Here is a 13,328-nt window from a genome sequence, read left to right as displayed (position 1 = left end):
AGCTCCCGTGTCGGGCCTCGCCAATACAGCGGTGCCGCGCGCAGGAGATAACTTCTGCCTAAAAACCGCACGGAATGCTAACGAGGCTCGTAGGCGCGCGATGCGCCGGGCTAAATCGATTTCAATTCACGCCGGCGGAACGTCGCATCGACAGCGGCCCGGCGTGCGCGCGGCACCGGGTTTGGGTTTAAATCCCCGTTGCTCGTGGCCCTTGCCAGGCCAGGTGACTCAGGGGGGTGGGGGGCAACGTGGTTTTGGCTGTGCGCGTTTTCTTGAACGCCAAACACAACTCGGCGTTTAAAATTGGCGAGGGGGAGTTGCTGTGGAAACAGTTAAGTATATATTTTTTTGCGGAGGCTGTATGTATATTTGCAGACCACTTAGCACAGCTCCCCGCAGAGCTCAGCCACCTCCCTTGGGGAATTAATGTTAACCTAAGCTTTTGCACTCGGACTTGTTTCCGCTGTGTGATACGGTGAAATTAAACACCTTATCGTCGCACACCTGTCGCCGGACCAGGCGGAGTGGGGAGGAAGGTCTCTGTGCATGCGCGTGCGTGTTTCACTTGGAGCGGTGTGCATCGGTTTTAAATATTTAAACCTTACTGTGACGCGAAATCAAGTGAGCAGCCCCCCAACCCCAACATCAGTCGTACTGCGTATGAAGCATGGATCTATACTCTTAGGTTTTTTCGGTAAAGTCACGTAGGTAAAAAATAAATAATAATAAATACATAATAAAAAATAATAGAAGAAATAATAGAAATAAAATAATAAATCACGACGTTTCGGAGGCAACACAAGCTTCCGTCTTCAGGTGGAACCGTCACAGCACAATTGCTGATACAGCATTATTTCTTCTATTGTTATTTATTATTTATTTGTTATTATTTTACCTACGTTACTTTACCGAAAAAACCTAAGAGTATGAATCCTTGCAATCACGAAATATTCAAATCTAGAAGCATGGATCTGTCCACGTGTAATGATAATTCATAAAATTGCTTCAAATCTGCTCCATTTGAATGTTTTATTGCGCAACGTTCCACGCCAGCGTTTGCCAGTTGTGTGGAGCCTCCTCGACACGCGTTCTACTCGCGCCAGACCATACTCGATTTCCAAGATAGGATATCAAACGAGGTTTCGCATCTCTCGGGCAGGCTGACCCCCTCGCCACAGTTTTTTTCCCCCCCGTCAACCAATAAATACTCAAACGAGCAACAATTGAAACAAACGATTGGTGCGTGCCCCTTTCCAGGCGTTGTGCCAGGAGGTCGGGCAGCGGAAGGCGGCGGTGGTGGCAGCGCTGGGGCGTTGCCGCACCGCCCTCAGCGGCCAGGGCCCGGCCCTGTCCCCGGACGAGCGGCAGGGCCTGCAGGCGGCCGCCGTCAACCTGAGCCGCCGCTGGGACGCGATCGTGAGCCAAGCGCAGCAGTGGCGGCGCCAGCTCGTGGTGTGTGCGGTGAGTGAGATGTGTTATCTCTTGTCAAGTCATCTTGAGCACAAGTTTAAAGACAATGCTAAGCCGCCAGCAACAAACGGCACTATTGAGGGGAGAGTAGCCAAGAGTTGATGCGTATTCTTGAATAGAGCCAGTTTTTAAGAGCTTGGGAGGAGAGATGACGTCGTAGGGAATTCCAGAGTGGAGCAGTGCCAGTGATGAGAGAATAAGTGGGTGTGGCCTTAAAGTGCACGTAGCCTGGCACAAGCGGCGTGGTGATGTCACCGCTAATTAGTGGCGAATGGCGGTTGTTGAGTGAATGGATGAGTGAGTGAGTGGATGAGTTGGTGAGTGAATTGTTGAGTGAATGGATGAGTGGGTGAGTGGATGAGTTGGTGAGTGAATGGATGAGTGGGTGGGTGGGTGGGTGAGCGAATGGGTGGGTGTATTGTTGTAATCTGCAGTGTGGTGGTGGATGAGACGACACGGTCGGTGTCTGCGAGACCGAGTCCGCAATGTGGGTAGATGATGGCGGTGGTAATGATGCCGTGTGCGAGGCCGTCGATTTCTATCGGGAGCGGCAGAAGGGAAAACAAGGATCTATCACACGTGAAGCAGCGGCCGGGTTATGTGTCAGGGGTGGGGATAATGCTTGGGAGGGGTAGAGTTGGGGTTGGCATTAGGGACGGGGCCTGTTCGTCAGTTGGTTGTCAAGGGGAGGTAGGAGCAGTGGCGACCGGTAGTTTCACAGATATAAATGTTAATAGATATAAACTTAGCATAAACAGCTTAAACACGCATCGATGTGGCGCTGACTGAGGCGAAGAGCGCTGTAGTTTTCAAAACACCATCATGTGCTGCTCATGAAGTTAGAACGTGTGCAAGTAACCATTGTGTTTTTCCCACTGGGTGGGGGTAGGGTTAGGGCCGAAGTCTGGTTGATGATGAGTGTCGTGACTACTCTCTCTCTCCGTGTGGTCCCACGCTCTCGTACTTGGCGTGATGCTTTTACTTTTGGTGTTCGCATCTCCCCAACCCCCCCGCCCCGCACGGCAGACACAGAGGCGGGCACCGCGGCCGCACGCATGCCGAGCGTGAACTCCGAGCTCTGCGCTGTGCTCTGTTTTGACTTCTCTTTAATGTGGCGTGAGAGCTTTTAGAATAATTTGGCTCGGATGGAAAACGTTATCAATTTGCTGGTGGCAGGCGTGCGCCAAACAGAAACATTTATAATTGCGTGCAGTGTGGAAGATGCAAAACATTATTAATGACACGTTCCACATCTGCATTTTAATTAATTGTGTGCGCTTTCTCATTGTTATTTATGTGCTAACAAATTTCGACGAAACAACTCTGATTAATATTACATATATTCTGCAAATGAAAATGCAGCACTATACACGTGTTTAATTTTGTTTTCCCAAATGCATTAAGCCTTATTTAATTAAAAAAATCTAACAGCAGTGCCTCGGCCTTTTCCGTCCTTGTTGCAGGTTGATGTCGGTGACATGGACTCGATGAGCGTGGAAACACTGCTAATCCCAGATCAGGTCATGGACTGGGATGTCACCGACGCGCCCAATGACCTCATTCATCATGGCGGCGGGATACAGGAGCGGCTCCGAACTGGAACGCAGCCAGTCCCCATATCAGCAAATTCAGCACGTTCGAGCGCTGGGGTAAAAGGAGCGGAAACCGAACGGCGCTCGGAGTGTCGCGGATCGGGCAGCGAGGGACGGGGTCCCCAGATCCTTCACTCGCCGCCCCAGGACACCGCGCCACCAGACGGAGACCCGCGTGGCGAACATGGGAACGGCGCGGTGACCGACGGCCCGCGCCGTGTCGCGATGAATCATTTAGAGCTGCTTGCTCAGCTCGCGGGAGAAAGGGATGGTGGATCGTGCTGCCAGCTGCCTACACACAGCCACAACTCCACCAGTAATAATACAAATAATAATCACGCAAACTCTCAATCGGATACGTCTGATGGCCGCGAGGTTTCTCCTCGTGCGAGCACGGGGGAAACGAGAAAATGGGATGACTGCGGATTTACGGCCGACGTGGTGTGCGCTGCAAAGAGCGAAAATGAATCCATCAGCAGTTTGCAGCGTTCGCCTAAACCTACGCGGAGTGCGCTCGCGGAGGATGCTAATGCAATCCTCCAGGGTCGTGAATACGCCGATGGACAGAGAGGCCCCCGTGGAACGCGGTCCATATCGATAAGTGGTGAAGTCCACAATTCATGTGTGCGGCGGTTTGCCCCCCCGCGCATTAATAAAACATCGGCCCTGGTCGAGGCACCACGGCGCTTGGGGGGCGACGGCGGCCCTAACCCGGCCCGGTTCCTCGCCGGCGATGAAAGTGCGCGCGAGAGCGGAGTCTTGGCTTCACGGGAGGAGGGCCCACTTGACCCGCTTGCTGCCTCTTGTGAAGATTCAGACGGAGCCGTGCTCACGACGACTGGCGTGTCGGCACAAGAAAGACATGTAGGGGCGAGCGCATCGACCGGGCCGGAGGTTTCTGACACGAAGGGCTGCCGTCACGCCACACAAGACGAATTTCAGGCCGTAGCTGGAGGTAACGGAGACGTTTTTGTGTCCACTGCTCCTGAGCAGCAGCAGCAGCAGAACGCGGTGTTGAGTTTGACGACGCTGAGCCTGATTCAGAAACTGCAGGAGATTCAGAGCCCATTATGCGCTGCGAGAAAAGAGACGTCTGCTGCTCCAGTTATTGATAGCGTTGTTTTGTCTTTCTCGGATGGCCACCCAGTGCACCAGCGGTGGTCAGACAGCGGAGGAGGTCACCGTGGCCAGCGATTGAGTGAAATGATCGCTAATGATGCTGACAGTGGCGTCGTTTGTCCAGAAATAACCACCGAGAGGACAATTGATTTAGATGGCGGTCAGCCCAGTCCCCTAACAGCACTCGCGTATTCTGTGGAAATTAATAAGGATCGGTCTCCCTTACCTGAAGAGCATTGCACGTCTCTGGGGGCAAACACCCTCCCTCCGGACAAACCCAGCCTGGTGTGCGGTGGCATCAACTCGAGCTGCAATAACGGCAGTGTCTCGGCAGCGCAATCGGCATCGGAGGACGTGGCTCCTGTGCGCTTTGAAGAAGGCGAGGAAGCAACAAACAAGATGGAGATAATGGCACATAAACGTGACGACGCTCAGCCGAGTGTTGAGGGCGATTGTTATCGGCACGATCCACAAATCCAGAGTTTTGACGAAAATAGAAAGGGTAACTCGTCGAGCTGCCACTATAACACAAAAGGAAGGCTCTCTGCAGGCCCTCCCTTGAGGAGGAAAAGAAAGCAAGGGTATTCATCAACAGAAAGTGAAAAGATGAACCGCAATCGCGCGGCACCCGACAGACAAATGGGCGAGGATGAGCGCGGTAACGACGTGGCTGGGCGCGCTGGCGGCTCGGGGTTTGGTGAACAGAGCCGTGAAGCAAGCGGCCGCACGTCTCCCCAAGCCGATTTTAATTCAGCGGCTCATCGTTTATTTGATTTGACTTGTAACCAAACAGACGGAGCACTATCGCCCTTCTCAACCGTTGAATTGCGAGGCAGTGATGGAGCGGCTGACTCTCGCGCCGCCGGAGCATTTAACTTGTTCACGGATGAAGGAGTCGGCGCCGGTGACGGCGCCCCCTCGTCAGCGGCCCCGAGGTCAGGCCGCAGTGGCGTGCACCTTGCCACCATGCACCGCTCGGAACGTAACAAGGGCAACCCTAGGCAAATGTCAACAGGTCAATTAAGTCACCCGACCGCCGTCGACATTCCCAACTTAAATTGTGCCAGGGAAGATTCGCATCTCAGCAGCAGCAGCAGCAGCTCTGAGATCCACGAGGCAGGGGATCAATGTGATGCAGCCTCGCACAAGGTTGAAGATAAATTGGTGCACGACTTCGTGATGGAGATCATCGACATGGCCTCGGCGGCTCTGCGCAACGTGGAGAGTCAGGACAGAGAGGGCCCGACGGGGCCAGGGTCCGCCGCCCTCATCCGCGAAAAGATACTGGAGCACTCGCAGAGGCCGCTGAGACTCCGCAAGGGCGACTTTTACTCATACCTGTCGCTCTCCTCGCACGACAGCGACTGCGGGGAGCTGGGCAGCTGCGAGGATGAGAGGTGCCCTTCGCCACCGCTGCCCGACTATCGGATGCCTTGCCACGGCACCGGTGGAAGAGCGAGCGCGACGCGCATGGACGGAGGCCGGACGGCGGCCGCGTGCTGCGCCCGCGGGGCCCTGGATGAGGTTGGTGACCTGCACTTCGGTGCCTGGGAAGAGGAGGATGACGACCAGTGGGAGCACGGGCCGCTGCATGGCGACAAGGAAGCATCGCGATCTTCCAAAGACGGGAGAGATGCAGATCGTTACGACCCGAGTGCCGTGTGTGAAACTTCCGGTGGCGCTCGCGGCTTCCGAGAAACGCATAATGTGGAAAAGGACACATTGACAAGGAGGGTCCTTAACCCCTCTGAACTCGCAACTGAAGGCGCCGGTGAAAAAATTAATTGCGGAATATCACCCGGCTGTGGGCCCATTCAAACTGAAGATTCGCGCTCGAGCACGATGAAAGGTCACGTGGCGCGCGAAAATATCGCGGCGCAGAAATGCCAAGTGAGGAGCTGCTTCGTGGAAACCGGGGAGAGAGTGGCGAACGCGCACTTGAGCCGTGGAGACTGCCGCACGTCCGAGCGGGATGGGGATGCGAGTAATGAGGAGGACGAACTGTGCGGGAGTGCGAGAGCGTCGCGGTGGCACGCGGCGGCAGCTCGTGGTGAGGCGGAGACGTGGCAGACAACGTCCCCGGAGCTGGCAGCCATTAGTGCCGTCCAACAACACGCGGTACAAAACAACAACAACAACGACAGAAAGCAGGCAAAACAAACACAGTCATGATGAACACCCGTCATGTGTGCAGGGCACCACCAAAATTAAAGGCTGTGTGTGTGAGTGTGTGGGCGTGCGTGACATTTCTATTTTATTGGGTGGAGCAGCAGTGTAAGTGGTTAGCACACCGAGCTACAAACCCTGCGACCTGAGTTCGATACCTGGCCATGTCGGACATCAGTGCCGATCATCTGAACCAGCTCTGGGCCTCTCCTGGGTTCACTTGACCTTAAATGAATACTTTGTGCGATGTGTAAACAACACTGTGGAGACAAAGGCGCATGGCCGTGGTTCTGGTCACACCCACCCCGTTGTGCACTGTGGCAGCCTACATGGGTGCTCGCTCACAGCACTTGTGTTTATGGTTTGGTAAGGCTCTACGGGATATTTTTGCCTTTTGTTCGTTTTTTTGCGTTGAGTAATTCTGTTGCATTATTATTGTGTGTGTTACCATTGTCTACATCCGGTTTTGATTTTTTTTCCCACCCCTTGTGTTTTGTTTTCCTTGTATGAACAGAATATGGTGCCAATGCCACCACATACGGAAAGGTAAAGAGTAATATTAATAACATCCGCATGAACATGAAAGGCAAGAGTAATAGAACTCACATTAAATATGGAACACTAATAATGCGAATTTAATGACACAAGCGTTATTAAATATACATTGTTCAAATTGAGATGTCCTCCCAAAGGCTTGATAAACCGTACATATATTTTACTTTTCGTCTAAAAAAAAAATGGAAATGCTTGAATCAATATTTAACTTTGAGACTTTTTGGTTACACACTGCATCGCGTGCTTGGTGGCAGCTGCACCGGGCTCTCTGGCGTGGCAGCCTGTGTGCGGGTCGAGGCATGATTTATTGATGTTCTGTATTGATAGGAAGGTGTGATTGATGACCTGGTACGCCCCGAGGATGCATGTGACATCGCTGCTGAATCAGCCTGTATGGAAAAGGGAAGAGAAATGATTTATGTGAAATGTCTCTTGCGAGAATCACAAATCACGAAGTCACTCCTCTGTCTGCGGAGATGTGTGCAATCTTCGCCCCGGTGCAATCTCCGCTAAATACGTCTCATAACTTATTTAGGAGTGACATCAATCACCGCATGAATTAAACAATAGCAGTGTAATAACACACAAATTGATTCAAAAAACAATCAATTTAATAAAAATGTTACTACTTAAAGGCAGCAGAATATTTTATCACTGCCGCTGCATTTAATCGTCGGTGCTCGTGGGTATTGCAATATATATATGTTTGATGATTTAGTTTTTAGATTTAGTTTTTCTTTTAAAGAAATTATTATCCGGTGACTTAATATTTTAACAGAAAAAAATTGCATTTGTGCAAAGAAAAATTATATTAAAAACCAATTAAGTTCAAATATAACAATTTAAGTCCTTGAAAAAAATAGCTTTTATTCTAATTTCCTCCTAAGAAATTAGTTTTTTCTTCTCTTCCTGCCCAGTGTTCGGCTGCCAGGGTCGGTGAACTGGCAGGGCGAATGGCACACCTCCAGGCAGCACGGCGCTCGAGCTACCAATCACGGACCTGGCATCCACACACGTTCACTCTCGCCACCACCGCGCCGGGACACAGCAGAGATCTCGAAGCCTCCGACTTCCCGCGGCTTCATCTCGTCTCACGGCGTGCCATTCGTCTGAATCCCTCGTATCCCCTAATTGGCACGGGGCAGCGGAGGTAGGCAAATGTAACTTTTTTGCTCGAGAAAGCGCAGACGCCGCCTCCTCTGGCGTCGCTGTGATTGGGAACCGCACCTTTTGCCCGTCGCCACCCGAGACTCGTATTCTTCGTCGCGGCGGCGGCGATGAGGAATACGAATTGTACGCCGCCGGCACGGACGTTGCTCACGATCCTGGTGCCCGTCATGAGCCTCCCGGGTATCCGGCGGGTGAGAACAACAGCGCCCCGGCGGAGGCTGATGTCTCGCCGAAGCTCGGCTCTTCGGCGGCGCCGGCGCGACGGCGTTCGTTTGGCGGGCGCGTGTGGCGCGCGGGCGTCCTGCTCTGGGGCTGCCTGCTCGGGCTGCTGCTGCTGGCCCTGCTGCTGCCGCTGTGGCTGGCGCCGCGAGACTGCAGCCACTCGCGCTTTTCCTCCTCTTGGGGCCCCGTACTCATGTACAGCAACGGGCCGACCCCCGTGTAGCCCCACCACGTGCCCTGCTGCTCGACGTACGGGAACAGGCGCACAATCACGGTCGGCTAATTGTGAAGTGTAGGAGTGATGGTGATGGTGATGATACCACTTCCGTTAACAAGCTGACAGCTTGTGCTGTTAGCGGACGGGAGCAGGTACAGAATCATGGACAGATACAATGTAAAGTATATGTACATGATTTCTGCTGATGGATATGATGACAATGATGACGATAACAATGTCAGAATTCTGATGCTCGATCTTCTGACACCAAGCAGGGGACATATAGTGCTGCTCTTAGGCTGATCGAAGTAATTGATGAAAGTCACGGTGTATGTACTTGAGATCTGATGATAATAGTAACGTCAAAACTGGAATGCTAAAAGTTCCCACGACCGGGACAATTGCCTGATGGCTATCCTCCCACCGCCAGTATGGTTTAAAGGGAAAAGTTTTGGTGCAGAGATTCTTCAAAAAAGTCAAATAGAAGTGATAACCGCAATCTTTCCATGTGAGTTTGAACAAAACAACAAAGCATAGACTGCTGCTGCATACGTTACACCAGCGAACAGTCGTGCTTAAAAAATATACAAGTTTTGCGATGTTTTCATTCGCTGATATTCGTAGTCAGATTCTTCTAGATGAATATCGTGGAGAACCTAACGGCGTTTGATAGGAGAGCCCTTGCTCACGAAGAAGCCCCCCCCCCCCCCTCTCGGGCTCTGTCGCAGGGTATCCAGACTGTCAGGAGCCATCCGTGAATCACACTTTACGCGTGGTGTAAAAGCAACGATAATACCATTGTTATGAATCACGGTCGTGAAAAGTGATTTTCAATAAAGCGTTAACAAATGAGAAATGGCAAAACTAAAAATAGTACGCTCTCCATGGATGTACTTAGAGTGAGAAAAACATGAAAATGTTTAGAATTGGTGTTGTTTTTGAGTGTGCCGAAAAATATCACAACATAAATACTGTACAAAATTTCCACGACACAAAAACTCCAATGCCTTATGTTGACATTCAACGAAAGTAGTCGTGCGCAGAACACTGTGAGGTCTGGAGATGTGGGTTTGACATCGAACGGAAGTAAGTGAATGGATCGAGAGAAAGATAAATGAGGATGCTCTGGGGGTAGGTTCGGCAGGGAAGTCTAACAATCCAGATGTGTGGTTTGGCGATCACGTCGTCAGAGATGAAAGCTTCACGGAAGGAAATTGTGGAAAGGTTGAGGATGTTGGGGAAAGGCCAAGAGGCAAAGAGAAAGATGCTGCTTGGCGACTTGAAGTGAGAGCGGGACCGGCCCGTGAGATGAAGAAGAAAGCTCGAGATTGGACAGGATGGAAGTTTGGCCAAGAGACTTTTCGCTGGGCAGAGAACTAAAGCGAGTGGTAGACACTATGTCTGTTGATCTATGCAACGTATTATTATTATTGGAATGAATAAATTCTGGTTATTATTTCTAAGGCTCCACAAGTTTGGTGTATTGTTACCAAGGGAGAGTGGTGGTAGGGTCTTTGGCGCACTGCGCTCTGAAACCGATTAACTTGGTTCAATTCCAAGCCAAGGGTAACATCGGGTGGCGAAGTGGCATTTGAACTGGTCCTGCCCCCGCTCTGTCGCCCACCTCGCCAACGCGCACCGACCAGTATGGTCAAGAGGACCACCATGACTCGACGCGGTGTGGCGATAGGCCTTCATTCAGTAGGGCACTGGCAAAGGGCTCGTAAATTATTACTGTTTTATTATTGCCGCAAAAAAAGCCAACGTGGGAAGTAGTGACTTGCATTTTTCATTTTCAAAAAATGGAGTTAGGAAGAGGTTGTATAATAGAAAGCTTTGACTAAAATAATACCGCGATGTATAATGAAATGCCACAGCCAATGAACATCTGTGGCAGGCTGTGTGCACGGTGGTGTGAATATGCTTTTCATCCTCCCAACTTCTCTCCACGCGCTCGTAAAAGAACACGCGCCCGCATCGGACACCGCAATAACAACTTGTGCGTCATAAATTTTAATAATACACATTTTATTGGGCCGTATTTCGTGATAGAGAACCTGAAAACCCTCCATGAATACGAGTTAAAGTGTATGATTGCGTAAATACAAGGCAAAAATATGGCTAAAGGCCGTGCTGCATGGCCGTCCCGGGGCACGGTGGAGTGTCCACACCCAGAAGAGCGACCTCGCCGGTCCTGCGGTGATCCTCTCCGAGGTGGTGAACCCGTGCGGCCGGGGCGTTTATGGTCAGCGCGGTGCCATCACTCGAGTACTATGCCAGGCCAGTTGCTTTTATATTTCCTCTTGTTTTAGCATTCACAATGCTTCCAGATCGTGTTGGATTTTTTTTAAATGCCTCTTTCTAAGTGTTTTATCACAAAGCATCTGCCGCATGGCCTTCTTGGCGTGCATCTCATCAGCAGCATCTGTTCAATACAGGCAAACAACTCTGGACTGGTTTTGTATGTATTTTGAGCTTCTTTCGCACCATACATAGCCAACCGTGGTAATCCAAGGTGCGGGGGAAAGACAACTAAACACAAAGCAGTTCTCATTAAATTAGTTTTCTATCTAGTTCCTGTGGCTTCCTAATGTCGGAAGGAAGATCATTCCAGACGGCCACAGAAGCACTTCTGCGTCTCAACAGCAGTTGGGTTCGCTTGTACAAATGCTGCTGGAATGCCTGATGTTTATGGACAAGTGCCATGTCTTAGATATGGGTATGGGTCTTAGTTCAACCCATAACTATGCAAAAAAATATATAATCATTCAGCGTCGTTGTGGAGAATGTTGTAGAGAATAAAAAAATATTTAAAAAAATATTCTCTTTGTACCGTGTCTGCATTTAAAACGGTCATTCATAGCGTGGATGAATAACCCCACTTGTGTATAATTCAAATCATTACGATGCTGTGATATGAGAACAATAAAACCTACGCTATAAAAAAAATAACAATCCGGAATGTATTTCCGTACGTCTGTTCATATTGTCGACTTGTTTTCCGCACAATGTTTGGTCAATCTCTCACCGATTCTTGCAAATGTAATATTCATAAACAAAAACTGTGAAGTCCGTGTACAAATGTGACACAATTAGCATTGCGAGGTGTCGATTCACAACATTTCATTGCATATTGTATCTTGAGAATGAACGTTGTGTTAATGCAATTAATATTTTTACAGCCAAAAAGGCTATAAATATTTTAAAACACAACACTGAATTATTTAATTACCTCTCTCCTGTGAAGGCCAGCACCAGATTTACATGTCACCAGGGCAACGGGAAGCCATGGAGCCTTCTGTGATGTGATTGGCTGGATTAGCCACAGAGAGCAAAATAATCCGTTTTGGCAAGGCAGCAGAAACACTTGTTAATGCAGGCACACGATATAAACCCTCGGCAAAGAATGCAAATTAGTCGTGAATATTTAGCTGTTTGCGGGGGTCTCTTGTAAACATGGTAGTTTTTGCCCTGATTTCTGTTTGCTTAATTGTAGTACAGCGCCGTAGGTTTGGTTGGTCCCAGGTCACTTGCAAATGAGACTAATCCTGGTCTCTTGAATTCTCACCTGGTCTAAAAATAAATACAAATAAATCTCGGTGTTCTTTACTAGCTCCCTCAGATTGTTGCTATTTCAGACTAAAACATTTAGTCTAAACTACATTTTAATGTAACCAACATAATTGGGTTCAAACTAATACTTGTCTTTATTATGACGTGTGTGTTATCAGCCATATTTGTATGTGTGATGTATTTTTCTGAGGTGGCGGTGGCTCGGGATTTGATGTGTACAGAATTACGCACGACGAACCTGCAACATCATCACGACAAATGATGCCACTAGTTGAACGTGCCACAGAATGTTGCGTTACACGTTGCTCAACCCTTCCATGTCACACACACACACACACAAAAACCGAGCCAAATAAAACGATCCCCGAAAAAATATATATATAAAAAAAACCCAACCACACAACCCCGGACGGCTCGTGATACGTTTAATCAAACATCCATTTAGGAATCAAAGCCCACCGGATCAAAAACACGCGAGGTAATGTCAGCCACGCTGGCAGCACGGGGCGCGTGTGATGTGTCGCAAAGGGTGCCCCACCGCTGTGACCCACGAGCTCCGCTCTGATCGTCCCAGCCTCTCGCGCTCTTGCTCTCTCTCATGCCGCGACAGCGACTGCGACTCTCCCGCGATCTCTTCCCAAACGACGCTCCGGCATCTCGCGCGGAGATATGCGAGCGAGAAAGTAAGCGAGACGCGGGCGCTGGCTCCAAACACAACCAGCGCTCCCCTCCGCGTCGTCTTGGCGCTTTGTTTCCATTTCTTCACGAGCCTGAGGCTCGAATTCTAGTCGGTGGGCTCACTGATTTCGCGTTGAATGGCGGCTTCTCCTTTTGCCAAAGGTCGCGGGTTGGCGACTGCCACGTGGGTCTTTTTGCAACGCCAAATGGCCGGGAAATTGGTGTGAATTTCCATAATCGTGGAGCACGGTTGTTGCAGTTGGCGGTCACTGATTCTCCTCTGTTGATCCCACAGTCTGAAATTCCCATCCACCCATCCCACCTCGCCGTTCGCGCTGTCAGACTCCCTGCCCTTGTTTTCAAGTCCATACTCTCAAGGCTTTCCTCTACCGCCTATAACCGATGGCCTCCCTCTGTAAAATAAAGAAGCCCACTGTTTCTGTACAGCATCTAAATATGTAGGGAGGCGGTGGCATTTAGATACGCAAATCCGAGTCACATTGCATTCTACAACAGTGTTCGTGACAATGTTTTGCATTGCAGTGCGATACGTGTAGTATACAGAC

At 50.1% G+C, this 13,328-nt stretch overlaps 1 protein-coding gene across 1 annotated transcript in view; it reads left to right on the top strand.

Annotated features, from left to right (window-relative positions):
- The window catches only part of LOC133352549 (uncharacterized), a 49,126-nt gene extending 38,822 nt beyond the window's left edge, over positions 1-10,304 (top strand). Inside the window, exons 9-12 of the mRNA XM_061568260.1 lie at positions 1,258-1,461; positions 2,934-6,299; positions 6,862-6,893; positions 7,820-10,304. Coding sequence (XP_061424244.1) covers positions 1,258-1,461; positions 2,934-6,299; positions 6,862-6,893; positions 7,820-8,015 — 3,798 coding nt within the window. The 3' untranslated portion in view covers positions 8,016-10,304. The remainder of the gene's footprint in view (positions 1-1,257; positions 1,462-2,933; positions 6,300-6,861; positions 6,894-7,819) is intronic.
- Positions 10,305-13,328: the final 3,024 nt, after the last annotated feature.

Source organism: Lethenteron reissneri, chromosome 41 (assembly GCF_015708825.2).
Source record: "Lethenteron reissneri isolate LAM-NWPU_2019-01 chromosome 41, ASM1570882v1, whole genome shotgun sequence".
Taxonomy (NCBI): domain Eukaryota; kingdom Metazoa; phylum Chordata; class Hyperoartia; order Petromyzontiformes; family Petromyzontidae; genus Lethenteron; species Lethenteron reissneri.
This window is presented reverse-complemented; position numbering and strand designations above follow the sequence as displayed.